This window comes from Hemiscyllium ocellatum, chromosome 8 (assembly GCF_020745735.1).
Source record: "Hemiscyllium ocellatum isolate sHemOce1 chromosome 8, sHemOce1.pat.X.cur, whole genome shotgun sequence".
Taxonomy (NCBI): domain Eukaryota; kingdom Metazoa; phylum Chordata; class Chondrichthyes; order Orectolobiformes; family Hemiscylliidae; genus Hemiscyllium; species Hemiscyllium ocellatum.
This window is the reverse complement of record NC_083408.1, coordinates 92,451,409-92,470,443: the sequence shown is the minus strand read 5'-3', so window position 1 is coordinate 92,470,443 and position 19,035 is coordinate 92,451,409. Positions and strand designations below refer to the sequence as shown.

Genomic DNA, 19,035 nt, shown 5'->3' with positions numbered 1-19,035 from the left:
GGTTAACATGGCTTTGTGCGTGGGAAATCATGTCTCACAAACTTGACTGAGTTTTTTAAAGAAATAACAAAGATGATTGATGAAGGCAGAGCAGTAGATGTGATCTATATGGACTTCAGTAAGGCGTTCAACAAGGTTCCCCATGAGAGACTGATTAGCAAGGTTAGATCTCGTGGAATACAGGGAGAACTAGCCATTTGGATAGAGAACTGGCTCAAAGGTAGAAGACAGAGGGTGCAGGTGGAGAGTTGTTTTTCAGACTGGAGGCCTGTGACCAGTGGAGTGCCACAAGGATCGGTGTAGGGCCCTCTACTTTTTTGTCATTTACATAAATGATTTGAATGCGAGCCTAAGAGGTACAATTAGTAAGTTTGCAGATGACACCAAAATTGGAGGTGTATCGGACAGCGAAAAGCGTTACCTCGGATTACAGCAGGATTTGGACCAGATGGGCCAATGGGCTGAGAGGTGGCAGATGGAGTTTAATTCAGATAAATGCGAGGTGCTGCATTTTGGGAAAGCAAATCTTAGCAGAACTCATACACTTTATGGTAAGGTCCTAGGGAGTGTTGCTGAACAAAGAGACCTTGGAGTGCAGGTTCATAGCTCCTTGAAAGTGGAGTCACAGGTAAATAGGATCGTGAAGACGGTGTTTGGTATGCTTTCCTTTATTAGTCAGAGTATTGAGTACACGACACTGGTTAGGCCACTGTTGGAATATTGTGTGCAATTCTGGTCTCCTTCCTATCGGAAAGATATTGTGAAACTTGAAAGTGTTCAGAAAAGATTTACAAGGATATTGCTACGGTTGGAGGATTTGAGCTACAGGGAGAGGCTGAACAGGCTGGGGCAGTTTTCCCTGGAGTGTTAGAGGCTGAGGGGTGACCTTATAGAGGTTTACAAAATTGAGGGGCATGGATAGGATAAATAGACAAAGTCTTTTCCGTCGGGTCGGGGAGTCCGGATCTAGAGGGGATAGGTTTAGGGTGAGAGGGGAAACAGACCCAAAGGGTCTGTTTCTGTGCTGTACATCTCTATAACTCTGTATGCACAAATACTGGAGCAGCTGTTTGACCACAGCACTTGTGGCTGTGAGGAATCAGTCACGTGTTTATGTCCTTGAGTAGTCAACAGAATTTACTTCCCTTTGGCTTATTACTAGCTCTAGATGGTTGCAACCTTTGCTTAAGTTGCTGAAATAGAAATAAAATTAATTCCGTGTCTCTCTTGTTGCTTGAGTGGCATTAATGTTTTTTCACCAGTACATAATCTGCATTTGCCTCTTCATTTATTTATATCTAAAACTACTTTTTGGTGACGTTTATGAAGACAGCAATAAACTCTAGAGTTACTGTTCTAAAAATTTGCTATTTCCTTTTGTGATATGCTTTTGAGTTTCCCACAGCATCTGTGAAATTGTGATTGAATCTTTTAAGACAGATGAAAGTGAAGTACTGTTGTAGGAAGTAGCTTCTGCAAAACAAAGTGGAATGGAAACTGGTGGTCACTGTGACCAGTTCCTCGAGCTCAACTGAAACTCCATGGAGGGGATCATGTATATGATGCCGCCTTCTCTTGCTCTCTTCTCATAGTAATACTACATGATGTGCAGCTGTCTTTGTCAACATTATTCTGATCAGAACTTCATTTCACTGGGATCTTTAGATTTATCATTATTAATAACAGAACAGTCAGCTTTACTGCAGTGAATTGCTACCTATAGGGTGTTTCATGTAAAGATCTTGCTGTTTTGAACTACAACCCACAAAATCTCTATGCAACTTTTCTATATGTTTTTAGTTTTGGACAAATGATTTTTGCGACTGAGAAAATAATTTGGTAGTTGGTGTTTTTTGAACCTACATAATAATGCTTTCTTCCTGATCACTTGATTTCACCAATTCTTTATCATCTTTTTGAAAGCCTTTTCAAAACCCACCTGTCAACCACTATTAATTTTACTTCCACAGTTTGGTGTCTGTTTCCATTTCTGAAGCTTTTCTTTAAAATATCTATAAAGAGACCATATAAGTGTAAGTTGTATTGCAGCATCCTTCATTACCTAATGAGAAATGCTAATAATAAATGGAAGTCCTGTTTCTCTTCTCACCTGTTGGGGGTTGTATTTGGTGACATAATCAGTATTAATCATAGTAATAATTGTTCATAAACATATTTTCTGTTGTCAGCCAAACTTTGGTGCTTCCCTGCATATCTTAAAGGTGGAGATTGGTGGTGATGCTCAAACAACAGGTAGGAACTTCAACTCTCTCTAACTTTGAAATGCACCTGCAAAATGGGTGATTGAACATCATGTTGGGGTATCCTGGATTGTCACTATAACATTGGAAAGCATGATGAGCACTTAGTGCATTTGCACTATTTCCTTCAGGTTATTGTAGGAATCTTAAAGTTGTATGGACTGCAAGGAGGAGAATCCTCGCAGTAATGTAATCTCATGGAAATCAAATCTTGTAGAGAAACTTCAGGACTAAACACAGCTAACATTGCTAGATCTTTAAGTTTTATTGACACCTCAACTTTTTGAAGTACTTTAATTTTCTGTGACATTCTTTTGTGATTTGGTGGTCAAATCCAAATAGCTGCTCGCATTTAATGGCAGAGGTCAGAGTGCGTGAGGCGGGGAGGGTAAATTAGTTCAGTAGGCTGGTCGCTGGTTTTGATGCAGAATGATGCGTACAGTTAGGATTCACTTTCTGCACCAGGTGAAGTTACGATGAAGGATCTCCTTCTCAACCCCTCACACACTCTCCGTCTAATAACATAGTTAGACATATGACACAGTAGGATTATAGTGACTTTACCTTTTATTACTGATAAAAGTCACATTTTGTCCAAGCTTTCCATCTTGTACTTATCAGGACAATTTATAAAAAATGCAAAAGTGAAGAGGAAAACAGCATTACACCACATGAGAACAGAGTGCTGTTGGTTGGCAAGTGGATTCTGATTGAGAAGTGTTGCCATTAGACTGTAGGAGTTAGTGATGACTGACAATTAACTACCAAGCTTTGTTTACATTTGAAACAGGTTAACTCTGATCAAAGCATTACCCAGAGAAATAAGCCAGAGAATGGCTTATTTTGCATTAAACCAACTGTTGTATTTGCATATGTTCTTTCCATCTGCTAAGTACAGGGCCCTGTGTGTAAGATATCTTCCCATACGCATGTGTGCCACACCAAATGCTTGATGCAGTGTTAAATTGGGTGTCAGCATAATTCCTTGCGCCCTTGGGATTATATAGCAAATGTTGTCCAATTGCAGCATCATATCTAATGCTGAGTACTGTTGAGTTTTGCAAGCATTGGCTTATCGGTGATTTGATGTATTTATTTATTGTTGTGTGTATCTTATGAAACAAGTGTTATATAGCATTACCACTCTCCACCATCTTAAAGCACTGAAAAATAAACAAAAGCAAATAATATAAAGAGAAAAAAAATGAAATAAGTGAAAACATGTTCCCAGCCCCAAGTTGCTCAGTTCCCTGAGAATTAATCTCACGGTTGTTAGCAGGCAAACTGCTTTTGTCATCAAAAACTGGCTACTAGTCTTTAGAGCAATCGTTGCCACCCAGTTACATCTGCACACAACCCGTTGGGTCCAATTTGTCACAACAAATTTCAGGATGGTCTTCACCTGAGCCAAAGGGGTACCAGTATCCCGGGGGGGAGGTGGTGGTGGAAATTAGCTAATGCTCTTCACATGGGTCGGAATTAATTCATCAGGGAAATGGGAGCCTAAATTGTCATTCAAGTATACAGGTCAGAAGAGTAGGGAGGTCAAAACTAAGGTTTCAAGGTTGCAAGAAGGCACAGGCAAACAAGAAGTTGGTTTGAAGCGTGTCTACTCCGATGCCAGGAGCATCCGGAATAGAATGGGCGAACTTCAGCGTGGGTTGGTACCTGGGATTTCAATGTTGTGGCTATTTCTGAGACATGGGTAGAGCAGGGACAGGAATGGTTATTGCAGGTTCTGGGATTTAGATGTTTCAGTAAGAACAGAGAAAATGGTAAAACGGGGGTGTGGTGTGGCATTGTTATTCAAGGACAGTACTATTGTATGAGGACTTGTTTACTGAGGTAGTATGGGCTGAAATTAGAAACAGGAAAAGAGAGGTCACCCTGCTGGGCATTTTCTATAGGCCTCCAAATAGTTGGAGATGTAGAGGTTAGGGTAGCAAAGGTGATCCTCGATGGGAGTGAGAGTGACAGGGTAGGTGTTATAGGTTTCCTGACACAGTATGTAGACAGGCCAACAAGGGGAGAGGCCACATTAGATTTGGTACTGGGTAATGAACCTGGCCAGATGTTAGGTTTGGAGGTAGGTGAGCACTTTGGTGATAGTGACCACAATTTGATTAATGTTTACTTTAGCGATCAAAAAGGATAGGTATATACTGCTGATCAAGAGTTATAGCTGGGGGGAAGGCAATTACAATGCGATTCGGCAAGATTTAGGATGCGGAAGAAAACTGTAGGGATGGATGCAGTTGAAATGTGGAACTTATTCAAGGAATATGTGGGTCCTTGAAGTATGTTCTGGTCACACAGGGAGGGAATTGTTGAGCATGGGAGCCATGGTTTACTACGGAAGTTGAATCTCTTGTCAAGAGGAAAAAAAGAAGGCTTATGTTAGGATGAGATGAGATGTGATCGCTCGGCTAGGGCACTTTAAAGTTACAACTTAGCTAGGAAAGACCTAAAGAGAGAGCTAAAAAGAACCAGGAGGGTACATGAAAATTAGATGGCTGATAGAAAGTCTTGGTGTCTTCCTTGATTCTATAGGTATATCAGGAATAAAAGAATGACTTGAGTATAATTAGGGCAAATCAAAGATCGTAGTTGTGTGTGGAGTCAGAGGCGATGGGGGAAGCGCTAAATGAATGTCTTTCTCTTGTGTGAATACAGACGAAAAATAATGTTGTTGAGGAAAATACTTAGGTACAGGCTGTTAGACCAAATGGGATTGAGGTTCACGAGGAGGTGTAAGCCATTCTGGAAAGTGTGAAAATAGCTAAGTCCCCTGGGTCAGATGGGATTTATTCTAGGATTCTCTGGGAAGTCAGGGAGGAGATTGCCGAGCCTTTGGCTTTGATCTTTGTGTCATCATTGTCTACAAGAATAGTACCAGAAGACTGGAGGTTAGCAAATGTTATCCCCTTCAAGAAGGGGAGTAGAGACAATCCTGATAATTATAGACCTGTGAATATTCAGTGTGGGTACATTATTGGAAAGGATTATAACGCAGGATTTATAATCATCTAGAAAGGAATAAGTTGATTAGGGATAGTCAACATGGTTTTGTGAAGGGTAGGTCATGCCTCACAAACATTGAGTTTTTTGAGAAGGTGACCAAACAGGTGAATGAAGGTAAAGCAGTTGATGTGGTGTATATGGATTTCAGAAAGGCATTTGATAAGGTTCCCAATGGTAGGCTATTTACAAAATACAGAGGCATGAGATTGAGGGTGATTTACTGATTTGGATCAGAAGTTGGCTAGCTGAAAGAAAACAGAGGGTGGTGGTTGATGGGAAGTGTTTATCCTGGAGTTCAGGTGACTGGTGGTGTACTGCAAGGGTCTGTTTTGGGTCCACTGCTCTTGGTCACTTATATAAAAAAAAATGACCTGGATAAGGGCATAGAAGGATGCATTAGTAAATTTGCAAATGATACTAAGGTCAGTAAAGTTGTGGATCGTGTCAAAAGATGTTGTAGGTTTCAGAGGGACAGAAGCTGCAGAGCTGGACTGAGAGGTGGCAAATGGAGTTTAATGCAGAAAAGTGTGAGGTGCATCCCTTTGGAAGGTGTTGCAGGAATACAAAGTACTGGGTTAATGGTAAGAGGAAGTGATGGAGGCTAGTACAATGGCAGCATTTAAAAGGCATCAGGATGGTATATGAATAGGAAGGGTTTGAAGGGATATGGGCCAAATGCTGGCAAACAAGACTAGATTAATGTAGAATATCTGGTCAGTATGGACAAGTTGGACTAACACTGTACATCCCGATGATTCTAAAAGAGGAGGAACAGTGACACCTGGAAACTTTTCCAAATCTCTGGAAGAAAATTCATCAGTGGTTTGCAGGAAACAGGAGGAATAGTTTTTTAAATGTATATATTGTACAAACATTCACTACTGAAGCATAAACTTGATCAGTCTAGGAATGGATGGCCTGAGCATTCTTGTCTATTCTTATGATGTGATGGACATAAATACAATTTGTTACTTCATTTTCCTAATTTTTAACAGAGGACTTTCATTTTCACAAACTATTAGAGTGGACAAATATAAGTAGAAAAGCACATTAATTTCTAGGATAAATTCTGGATTGGTTTTTGTAGAAGAACATGTTTAAAAGCCAACTAAAGAGCCCTTCTTAGATTTAGAGATGAACAACTAACAGAATTGTTATTAGTCCATTTGTTAGCGATCATCTTAAGTAATCACTGCAGTGACATGAGTTTCATATTAGGGAGAAAGAGAATTACGGTTTTAAGTTAAAGTAGGCCTCAAGATGAGAAATAATTGACTTGTAAACTGAGCTGAATTTCCATCAGCTGTAGTATTTTGCTTTTCTTTTAACGTTCTGTTGACATTTGAATCCTACCGCTGGTAATAATGGGATGTACCAGCTTCAGAGTTGATTGTTACATTATTAAGAGAATGTTATCTACATCTGTTCTCTTCACTTGCTGAACCAGCGACATCTTCAACCAATGAACAGGTAAAATAAAAGAATATTGAGCTTGTTGAAAGATGACGTTCATGGTTGAACCTTGTACAAGATCTACATAATGGCGTAGAACACTAACTTTTGTGCTAACAGATATCAGGAGCAAGGCTGGTGGAAAGTAGTTTTGTTTCCTTAAACATGCTGAATTGAGGAATGCTTCAGTGAAGCAATTTCCTCAGAGTAAAGCAATACATTGTCAGTAATCAAAAAGGGAGAATTATTAAACAGACCTTTGAAGGGAGTATTTTTTAAAAAAGGCCAAGCATTAGCTAATGTGGTTGGTTCTTGATAAGCATCACTAATTACTAACTGAGGAGCAAAGAACTCCAGATTGGCATCTGAATTGGTTTTTAACTTGGTCAACTTGAACCAAGTTCAGCCCGCAAACAGTGGGAGGTGAGAAACCTGTCACAACATAGCACACACTGATGGAACTCGTACCTTACAAAGGATAGCCAATATTAAATCTTAGTGCTGCAGTCAGGAGGAAAAGTGACTTGTTCAACCACTAAAGAATACAATTAACACTGAACTGGCCATTCAAAATTGCTTTGATGAACATCACTTAGATTTAGTGATGAACAACTGACGGTTACCAATCCAAAGATAAAGGATCAATCCACAGTTATGTCAGAGCCTGGGTGTCTCTAGAGAAGGAGCACATGAGCTGTTCAGGGAGAGGTAGGCACCACAGGGATTGGAGTGTATTATTTCTCCTTCCAACTCTATTTTGATTTAGTCCCTGCCCTCCCCTTCACTGTTTGATCACGCAGCATTGCCCTTTGATGTGAAGGACACTGCTTGTCACTGGCCACTCGGGGTGTTTTCCTATCTTCCTGGTGGTGGAAATTGAATAAAGATTCGTGCACTTTGTGTCTCACACCTACACACACCATGGATGATGGGGAAAAACTAAGCACTACTGCAGTTAGGCGGTAGTGTGGGGGTTAAAAAAATAAAGAGGGGATCCATCCCTGCCCCCTACTTCACAAAAAAAAATGTGGGTGGGTAGCATTGCCCTTTGATGTTAAAAAAATGAAAAAAGATGTCAGAGCCTGGGTGTCTCTAGAGAAGGAGCACATGAGCTGTTCAGGGAGAGGTGGGCACCACAGGGATTGGAGTGTATTATTTCCCCTTCCAACTCTCTTTTGATTTAATCCTGCCCTCTCCTCCACTGTTTGATCACGCCGCATTGCCCTCTAGGAAGGATACTGCTTGTCACTGCCCATTAGCTTAGATTACATTACATTATATTACAGTGTGGAAACAGGCCCTTCGGCCCAACAAGTCCTCACCGACCCGCTGAAGCGCAACCCACCCATACCCCTACATTTACCCCTTACCTAACACTACGGGCAATTTAGCATGGCCAGTTCACCTGACCTGCGCATCTTTGGACTGTGGGAGGAAACCGGAGCACCCGGAGGAAACCCACGCAGACACGGGGAGAATGTGCAAACTCCACACAGTCAGTCGCCTGAGGCGGGAATGAACCCGGGTCTCGGCGCTGTGAGGCAGCAGTGCTAACTACTGTGCCGCCCACTTGAGTGTTTCCTTTCTTCCTGGTGGTGGAAATTGAATAAAGATTTGTACACCTCTTGTCTTTAACTGTGTTTCACACCTGCACCCATACAACACAAAAAGGGGAGAGAAAAAAGTAAAGAGTCAACTTTGACAAGGTTCCGCATAATAGACGAACTAGTAAAGTTAGGTCACGTGGCATTTGTGGTGAACTTGCCAATTCGGTACGTAATTGCCTTCGTGGCAGGAGACAGTTGGTAGAAGGTTGCGTTTTGGGCTGGAGGCCTGTCACCAGTAGTGTTCCACAGGGATTAGTTTTTGATTTGATTAGATTAGGTTAGGTTCCCTACAATGTGGAAACAGGCCTTTCGGCACATCTTTGGACTGTGGAAGGAAACCAGAGCACCCGGAGGAAGTCACCACAGACATGGGGGGAATGTGCAAACTCTATACAGACAGTTGCCCAAGACTGGAATCACACCCTGGTGCTGTGAGGCAGCAGTGCTAACCACTGAACCACTGTGGCGCCCAATTCTGAGTCCTCCTTTTGTTTGTTATTTATGGAAATGATTTGAATGATAATACAAAAAGCATGTGTTGTAGTAAAAGTCCTAAAACACAAATTTAGAAGCAAGTCAATCAAATTTATTAAATCAAGTGTTTGGGGGGGGGGGGGGTGGAGGGCAGCCTGATTTTGACCCTAACTGTGGGACTTGACCATGCCGTCTCTCCCTGAACAAGTACAGCAGTTTTTATAGTCTGGAGGGCATACAGAAAAAACACGAGACTGTTTCTTGTGTTCTGTGCATGCGCAGCAGAATATTTCTTGCAGAGATTGTGTTCTGCAAGTATTTCTTCTTTAGTTAGTTTCTGTTTTCATTCTCCCCTCCCTCCCCACTTGTGATCCGAGACATGTGGGAGCATAATGAACAGGCTACCTACTCCCCTGGCATAATTCTTGCAAATGGAGTTATATGATGGTCCAAAGGCTATATCGCCCATGTGCAACAGCCTGCGCTCTTGGTCCATTCACAACAGCCTGCACGCACAACAAAGTCAGCTGGCTGCGAGAGGAGTCAGCCTGACAAGAAAGCAGAGGGTGAGGGTCATCAATCGGTGTCTGTATATTCAGTTGTGACCAGTGTTTCCAGTCACCGCTAATGATAAACTCATAGTGACATTTCCATTTGGGGGTGAAGCCAGGTTTAACGGGTATATAACCTTACTACCTGCTGATGGAACCTCTGGACAATCCTCTAATTGCCTCTGTTCATCCTACCTCCTCCTGTTTGTCCCTAACCGTTTTCCGCATTGTGGTGACAAATCCCCATCTTTTCCAAACAGTCATGTAATTGTGGACAATCCCGAATGCATATCTATTACCAGTGTAAATGTTAACCCTCTTCCCTGTCGCCTTCTTGAAGGCCTGGGTGAGGGCCACTGACTCTACCAACTGGCTGACAGGCCGCCTCTTATTCTCCCCACTCAGACACCTCATAGTTCCATGTTCACTGCTGCCCATTATGTTCGTGGCAAACCGTCTACATGTTTCCACATGCCATCCACAAACAGGGCTCATCTGGTGCTTCCATGGGTGCATTCTTTACCCTACTTTCCTCTACTGCATCGTCCATGTTCCCACACACGTGGTTCACCGTCACCTAACGTCCCTTCTGCTGGGTTTTCCTGAATATCCCATACAATAGTAATTGGTTTGGTTGGTGGCAAAAGAACAGTCTGCCATTTTGCCCCTTCTCATGTTAGAAGCAGCGCATAATCTTCCCGTATTTAACATTTCTACAAGGGTGTGTTTGGTATGCAAGACTATATTCCCTGTCATCGCAATAGGCTCACTGATCCTCAAAGCCTATACGATACAGTCTAAAGCAGCTGTATCTCTGGGCGCGCTGTTCACCACGGGACCCTCAGCAGTAGAGTAGTACCCTGTAGGTTGCCGTTTTTTCGCCAAGGAGCTGTATTACTACAGCTGAGTAAAACTTCCCTCTTCGTTGCAGTAAATGTGGAGGTCTTTACTAGCGTCTGGTACTCCCAAAATGATGCTGACGTTAACTCCGCTTTCAGTTTTGTATAGAAGTCGTCTTGCTCCAGTCACTGGGGCCCGATGTAGGTTTAACTCCTTTTACCAGTCGTTGTATGAGCTCAACAACTTTGGCAAACTCGGGGATAAAATTTCTTTCATAGTTAAACAGCCTAAGACCTTTCTCTCACCACGGACTATCACGGGCCATGGCATCTGTTGTTTAGCTGTCTTCCTGTCTGTCTAGTTTTCTCAATTTGAGCTTTCTTTGGTTTGGCTTTTAACCCTTTGTCCTGCAAGTGCTTCAGGACTAAGCATAGCACCTCCTGATGTCTTGGTTTGGATTCAGAAGCCAGGAGTGGGGCAGGTCGATCTCCCTGAGTACCTCCCTCATTACACGGTGAAAGATGGATGGACTATTACTAAATCCCCGGGAACATCTGGTCCAGGTATACTTTTCATCCCTTATGATAAATGCAAACTTATTGTAATGGTTCTGTTCGCCGAGCTGGAAGTTTAAGTTGCAAACGTTTCGTCCCCTGGCTAGGAGACATCATCAATGTTGTGGAGCCTCCTGCGAAGCGCTTCTTTGATGTTTCTTCCGGTATTTATAGTGGTCTGTCCTTGCCGCTTCCGGGTGTCAGTTTCAGCTGTCCGCTGTAGTGGTTGGTATATTGGGTCCAGGTCGATGTGTTTGTTGATGAAGTTTGTGGATGAATGCCATGCCTCTAGGAATTCCCTGGCTGTTCTCTGTCTGGCTTGCCCTATGATAGTAGTGTTTTCCCAGTCGAATTCATGTTGCTTGTTGTCTGAGTGTGTGGCTACTAGGGATAGCTGGTCGTGTCGTTTCGTGACTAGTTGGTGTTCATGTATGCGGATTGTTAGCTGTCTTCCTGTTTGTCCTATATAGTGTTTTGTGCAGTCCTTGCATGGTATTTTATACACTACATTAGTTTTGCTCATGTTGGGTATTGGCTCCTTTGTTCTAGTAAGTTATTGTCTGAGCGTGGCTGTTGGTTTGTGTGCCGTTATGAGTCCTAAGGGTCGCAGTAGTCTGGCTGTCAGTTCTGAAACACTCCTGATGTATGGTAGTGTGGCTAGTCCTTTTGGTTGTGGCATGTCCTCGTTCCGTGGTCTATCTCTTAGGCATCTGTTGATAAAGTTGCGCGGATATCCGTTTTTGGCGAATACCTTGTATAGGTGTTCCTCTTCCTCTTTTCGCAGTTCTGGTGTACTGCAGTGTGTTGTAGCTCTTTTGAATAGTGTCCTGATGCAGCTTCGTTTGTGTGTGTTGGGGTGGTTACTTTCATAGCTTAGGACTTGGTCTGTGTGTGTTGTTTTCCTGTGTACCCTTGTGGTGAATTCTTCATTCGGTGTTCTCTGTACTATCACGTCTAGGAATGGGAGTTGGCTATCCTTTTCTACTTCTCTCGTGAATCGGATTCCTGTGAGTGTGGCGTTGATGATCCGGTGTGTTTTTTCTATTTCCGTGTTTTTGATGATTACGAACGTGTCATCGACATATCTGATCCAGAGTTTGGGTTGAATTTGTGGTAGGGCTGTTTGTTCTAACCTTTTGCATAACTGCCTCTGCTATGAGTCCCGAGATTGGTGATCCCATGGGTGTTCCGTTGATTTGTTCGTATATCTGATTGTTGAATGTAAAGTGTGTAGTGAGGCACAAGTCCAGTAGTTTAAGTATGCCGTCTTTGTTGATCGGTTCCGCGTCCTGTTTTCTGTTCTGTATGTCCAGTAGGTTGGCTATTGTTTCTCTGGCTAGGTTTTGTCAATCGAAGTGAATAGTGCCGTCATGTCGAATGAGATCATGGTTTCTTCTTTGTCTATGTGTGTATTCTTGATGGCGTCCAAGAATTCCTGTGTTGATTGTATGGAATGTTTGGATCCGCTGACCAGGTGTTTCAGTTTCTGTTGTAGTTCTTTGGCCAGTTTGTATGCTGGTGTCCCTGGTAGTGATACTATGGGTCTGAGTGGGATGTCTGGTTTGTGTACTTTGGGTAGTCCATAGAATCTGGGGGTGTTGTTGCTTTCCGGTTTCATTCTTCGTAGGTCCGCTTTGGTTATCTGTCCGTTTTTTCTGTAGATTCCTTAGTGTGTTATTTATTCGATTGGTGAGTTGTGGTGTGGTGTTGACTCCATCAACAAACACATCGACCTGGACCCAATATACCAACCACTACAGCGGACAGCTGAAACTGACACCCGGAAGCGGCAAGGACAGACCACTATAAATACCGGAAGAAACATCAAAGAAGCGCTTCACAGCAGGCTCCACAGCACTGATGATGTCTCCTAGCCAGGGGACGAAACGTTTGCAACTAAAACTTCCAGCTCGGCGAACAGAACCACTACAACAATCACCCGAGCTACAAATCTTCGCACAAACTTTGAATGCAAACTTATCTTGGGAGCCACGATGGGGTGGTGACCAGAATCCATTCACAATATCCAGTGCAGTAAAGATTTTGTGCATCAGGGAGAGCCCATTTAAGATTGTGAATGGATTGGTGACAATAGGGTGTAAGTTAGGACCTGTTTAGGGCTGTACAATCAAATGAGATGGTAACTTCCATCAGGTTTACTGACCAGTCATGTGGGGGAATTAGTTGTGTTTGCAGTGTCTTGGAGAATTTCCCTCTCTGTTAATCTTTTCATAATTTCCGCAACCGCTCTTCTGGCTTCAGGTTTGATTGAATTTGGTGGTGAGGCTTGTGTTCTGGACCCTCCGTGACTACCGGGTCAATTTTAATCAAGCCTGTTTCTAATTTAGTCTCTGCCCATATCCCTGGGACAGAGGTGCAAATGACGCTAAAGCCATTATCCTTTAGCTGCCAATCGTGTCCCATAGTGGAGGTGACTTGGACAGTGCTCAAGTGGCTCGCATAAGTCTTCATTTCTTCCTTTCTCCCATTGGGACGGGGCCAGATTAATTCGCCCTTCCCAGATTCATTAAGGACTTCATACTCCTTTGTTAAATCATTCCCGTAATAGTTCTTTAATTATTTTTACATACATAAAATCACATCAATATATGCAGGTTACTGATTTCTACTAGAGTGGTCTCACTGAAGTACACGGGTTTGTTGTCCATTAATTCCCTTCACATAAATCATTTTGTTACTTAGGGATAGGTCAGTAATAGATATGGAGGCTCCTGAGTCCACTAGCATCTCTCACTCTGCCCCCTACCAGTGCAGTCACATAACTCCTTCCTTCCTTATCATCTGTGTCCATGGAGCTGCTAGACGTCAGTACGATGTATTTTCGGTGTTTGTTGGTTTGCCATGTTTTTTCCAACTAGTGTCTTCAGAGTGTTCTGTTTCCTCCCCTTATAATCCCAGACAAAGTGACCCATTTTGCGACAGTTGTGAGACATGGGTCTGGATTTTGTCTTTGTGAAGGCGCCTAGTTTTTCCGGCTTTATGCGCATGGGGAATTTTCCTCCTATGTCCTCCTAAATTCCTGTTGCCTATTCTGCCAGGCATCATAGTCTTGGAGAACAACAAACCCCATTTTTAGGACTGCCTGGTGCGCGGGAGACAGCTCGTCCTTGAAAGCCTGAATAAATGCCCGATCAGAGCAGTCTGTCTAGGGAATTCCTGAGCATTCTTGGTATACCCTAAAGAGTCATTCCCCATATTCTGAGGTGCCCTCCCTCTTCTGTTGTTTGGTGTTTGTTATTTTTGTCCAACTGGTGAGCAGTTTCCCCAGAACTCACTGGATTTCGGCCTTAATTCTGCTGAAGGGCTCCTGCTGATCCTCTAATATCTGCTTTAGTAGGGGTGCCCTGGGTTCATCTGCCTCTCCTATAATCTTGACTTCATTGCTATGCAGCATTGGCTATGTCAGACCTGTCAGATACTAAACATCAGTTGTCTTGAGGGCATGCAGCCAGGACCATTTGGTGGATGTCCCTTTAAATGTAGTTGGGTGGTCCACCCAGATGGTATCTAATTCAGCCCAAAACTTTGCAAACAGCACAGAAACAGACCATTCAGTCTAACTCATTATGCCAACCAAATATCCTGACCTAATGATTAGATTACTCACTGTGTGGAACCAGGCCCTTCACTCTGTATATGTCCTCCGAAGAGCAACCCACCCAAATCCATTCCCCTACATTTACCTCTTCACCTAACACTACGGGCAATTTAGCATGGCCAATTCACCTAACCTGCACATTTTCGGACCATGGGAGGAAACTGGAGCACCCAGAGGAAACCCACGCAGACACTGGGAGAATTTGCAAACTCCACACAGACAGTTGCCTGAGGTGGGAATTGACCCCAGAATTGGCTGTGGCTGTGTGCTCTTTGGAGGACATATGCAAACTTACTGGCCTCTTTCTGGACTGTAGGGATTCTATGATGTCCCTTTTATATCTCCCTTTTACCTATCTTACCTCTGCCATCTTGAACTGTCCAAATGATTGGGCTAATTGCTACAATCAGCTTTGAGCAAGTTTTCCATTTAAACAGTGAAGGATTCCTTCATATTGCAAAGACCATATAGAAATTATACAGTTAATAGTCAGGCCTTGGGGAGTGTGAGTGGAATCCAAAACCAGAAGGTATAGTTTAAGGTGAGAAGGGAAAGATTCAAAAGGGACCTAAGGGACAACTTTTCACACAGAGGGTGGTGCATTGATGGAATGAGCTGCCAGATTAGGTGGTAGACGCAGGTACAGTTACATTTAAAAGGCATCTGGATGGCCTTATGAGTAGGAAGGGTTCCGAGGGATATGGGCCAAATATTGGCAATTAGGTCTGGGTCAGATTGGGATATCTTCTCAGTGCTGGCAAGTTGAGTTAAAGGGTCTGTTTCTGTGCTGCATGACTCTATGACTTGCAATGCAGTGTCAATGCACTAACATTCGCCAATATATCATTCAAGAAAATTACAGACCTCTGCACTGCAGCATTATATCTCACAATCTGAACCTGCCACCACTGCATTAATAAGTGTTTATGAAATTTATGAACTCAGCAACTTGCACAGTTCGGTTCAATTTGAATGTCACCAATGTAGGTCCAAACAGATAATGCTGCCGTAGGAACCTCTCTAGGTCCATCTCTCTCAAATATCTTTATGGAATACTCAGAGACATGTCTTTGATGTCTATTACCACTTACATATTTCCAATATGCAGACAGGATGTTTGCTACAATTAAATCTGCAATTGCATGTAAAAAAAAAATCCTTACATGTTTTAAGATTCTCTATCCTTCAGTCAAATTTACTTTACAATTGAGACAGTCAAATGAGCTCCCTTTCCTCCAAATTTTGGCGGAGAAATCATAAGTGGATATGATCAGTAACTTGCTTAATGTGAACAAATGGATATGCTGTTTGATGTATCCTGCCAGTCTTTGCAATATACAGCTTACTTTGCTCTTATCATATGAGCACTGAAATTTGTATACCATGTCATTCAGGAGAAAGTGAGGACTGCAGATGCTGGAGACCAGAGTTGAAAAATGTGGTGCAGGATAAACACAGCAGGCCAGGCAGCTCAGCCTGGCACACCAGCCTCATTCCTGAAGAAGGGCTTATAAGCCATGATTGAATGGTGGAGTGGACTCGATGGGCCGAATGGCCTTACTTCCACTCCTATGTCTTGTGGTTTTATGCCCGAAATGTCGATTCTCCTGCTCCTTGGATGCTGCCTGGCCTGCTGTGTTTTTCTAGCACCACATTTTTCAGCATACCATGTTATTCAGTTGTGTGATAGACAAAACGACTTTTTTGGCTCAATGACAGCTCCCTATTAGTGGCAAACTCAACTTGTGTTGTTACTGCATACTATCAGCTAGTGGTGGTGAAGGGAAACTAGGAGTATCTTTGCATTCCTGCATAATCATTGAATAGTGAACAACCTTAAGTTTTATTTGGTTGTGAGACTATGATCTCTTTATCATTAATCTTTTGTTGAGGATATTAGGGACTGTGACAACCATTAGGTGGCATTGAGTAATTTATATTTGCCACATTTATGGTACTATTTATTTTAGACACCTTAGTAATTGAGACAATAAATTAGTACCAACACCTATTAAATATTAATTTGTATTTTAACATTGAATTGTTTTAAGGCATGTTTTATTATTTGCTAAATAGATGGGACTGAGCCATCACACATGCACGATGAGAACGATGAAAATTACTCACGAGGATATGAGTGGTGGCTAATGAAAGAAGCTAAAAAGAGGAATCCTAATATTAAATTAATAGGTATGTACTTAAGTAACACCTTGTCAACCATGCAATCCTTTTGGTTCTCAAATTACAGTCAATTGATGGTCATACCATTCTCTGCCAGCAATATCCAATGAATTGCAGTCGGATTAATGACTGACAAATCTGATTTTCTTTGCTCTGAAGAAAGAATTTTGGTGGAAGAACATAGGACGATTTGTGCCTTTTAAATTAACATTGTTCAGGTGCATGTTAAAAATTATGGAGACAGGATCATGATTGACTGCTTTCTCTGAACGACTTCACCTGCAACAGTGCACCATTCCTTTATACTATACTGGAGTGACAGCACACTTTGTGAAAATGACCTGTGTCCATCTGGCTCAAAGATATTCGAGTGGAGACAAAATGAAAATCATGTACTTGAAGAAAAAATCATTCCCAGAATGTTCTCAAATTTTTGACTCTTAAATTACAGAATATTAATATTCCAGTTCCTCTTTTTATATTTGTAACAAAATTTCCAGATAGAAGTTAACGGTTCGGTTGTAGAAATTCCTAGTTTGCCAAACAAAATTTTATCCCTATGAATGGCATTCAGAATGCACTGGAGTATCAGTCTCCATTCTATTCAAGGAAATTAGACAAGATTTTCAGAAATGTAAAGGGCATTTGATAAAGGATTGAAAGAAAACTGGTCAATAAAGTGAGAACTTGGAACTGAAAACCAATAGAGATTTGTTATTCATTAAATATAGAATGCATATTATATAATTCTATTTTATAGATTATACATTTGAGTAAACGTGAGTGACTATGAGACTAGCTAGAATACCTTCAGTATCAAATACACATTCCTTTTTTAGTTCTCCAGCCCTTAATCTTGATATAAAAATAAATCAATCACTTTTCTGAGTTTGTTTTAATAGTTCATGGGATGTGGGTGTCACTGTCTGAGCCAGCATTTATTTGTCCATTCCTAATTGCCCTGGAGAAGGTGCTGGTGAGTTGTAACCTTCTACTGCTGCATTGGGGTGTAGGGATATGCACAATGCTGTTAGTTCAATTCACATTTCTTATGTTATATACAGAACTGCTTGGATGATTGTGTGTTTGTTTGTTTGTTTCTTTAAAGCCTTGATTGAGAAGAGGAAATTAACAGTATTTTCCAATTGTTCTTCAATCACAGATATAATTGGTGCGGAGGCATTGAATCACCAGAAAAAAAAAACAAGAATTTTTTTTTCTTTCATGCTTTTGGATGAGTTGCTTGTTTTGGAAATGGGGGTTTTGCAGCTTACCTTGGGATGCCCGAGTGAAGGGCAAGGCAGTTGATTAAACTGCAACCTTGGAAGTGTATCACATGTTACCACATTTAGAAGAAACTCTAAAACTTAAACTCAACAAAATTGAATTTGAAAGACTTTTAATATTGCTTTATATCAACTGCATTTGTTTAGTGAGTGTTTATTTTCTTATTAGGGTTACCTTGGGCCTTTCCTGGTTGGATTGGCTGTGGAACCAACTGGCCTTATACCTGCCCAGACAAAACGGCCTATTATGTTGCTTCATGGATTCATGGTGCCAAATCCTATCATAATTTGGATATTGATTATGTTGGGGTTAGTACCTGTGTTAATTAATGTTGTTGAAATCTGAATGTTATAGCATATAATAATCAAACTTTCGTTGTGCCCTCTATCTTTGAAAAATGAATGAAGAGCAGATTGACTCCTTTGACATTGTGATCAGACCATGATATAAGCTGCCCTCTGCTGCGTCTCTCCTTTTCTTGAGTGTACTTAGCCAAACTTTCTTTTTATGCAATCCTGGCATTGCTCTGAACTCTGATCTTTCACTTGTCTCTTCCCATGTCCTCCCTGAATTCAATTTGCCTATGAGACTCCCTACCTGTTCCCATTAAGGTGACTCCTTCCAATCAGGCTTCTGTCCTTGTTACAGTACTAAAACACCTCTTATGACAGCACTAAATAGATCTTATGACAGCCACAAATTGTATCTTTTGTGACTGTTACAAAAGTAGTTCCTCTCATTTTTGTTTGCCTGTAACTTTGCCATATTTGTTCATACTATTCACTGTTAGTACCTCTGCACTGTTGTCAGCTGGTGAAATTATTATCAAGTGGTTTCATTCTTGTCCATCAGATTGTAATAAGAAAATTACTTGCATTGGATTTCCAACCTGCTCCCAAACTGCTATCTCTGGTAACTTCAGATAACCTGCCCTGAATCTGCAACTCGGCGATCTCATCGGAAAGCACAATATTAGTTTTCACAAATGTACTGACGACTCTAGCTTTAACTCACCCACCACTGCTCTTAATTCCCAATTATCAGCCCACATATCCAATATTCACTATTGGACAAACAGAAATTCTTTCTAAGATTGATTGTGTTATCTTTGGTCCTCACTCCAAACTCCATTATTTAAGTACCAGCTCCATTCCTCATCAGGGCAAAAGGATGAAATTCTTTAGCATC

The 19,035-nt window shown here is 41.8% G+C and overlaps 1 protein-coding gene across 2 annotated transcripts in view; it reads left to right on the top strand.

Annotated features, from left to right (window-relative positions):
- The window catches only part of galcb (galactosylceramidase b), a 75,169-nt gene that overhangs the window by 3,519 nt on the left and 52,615 nt on the right, over positions 1-19,035 (top strand). For both annotated transcript variants that reach the window (XM_060828557.1, XM_060828558.1), the window contains exons 3-5: positions 2,190-2,253; positions 16,456-16,569; positions 18,016-18,155. In XM_060828557.1, the coding sequence (XP_060684540.1) occupies positions 2,190-2,253; positions 16,456-16,569; positions 18,016-18,155 (318 nt within the window). The remainder of the gene's footprint in view (positions 1-2,189; positions 2,254-16,455; positions 16,570-18,015; positions 18,156-19,035) is intronic.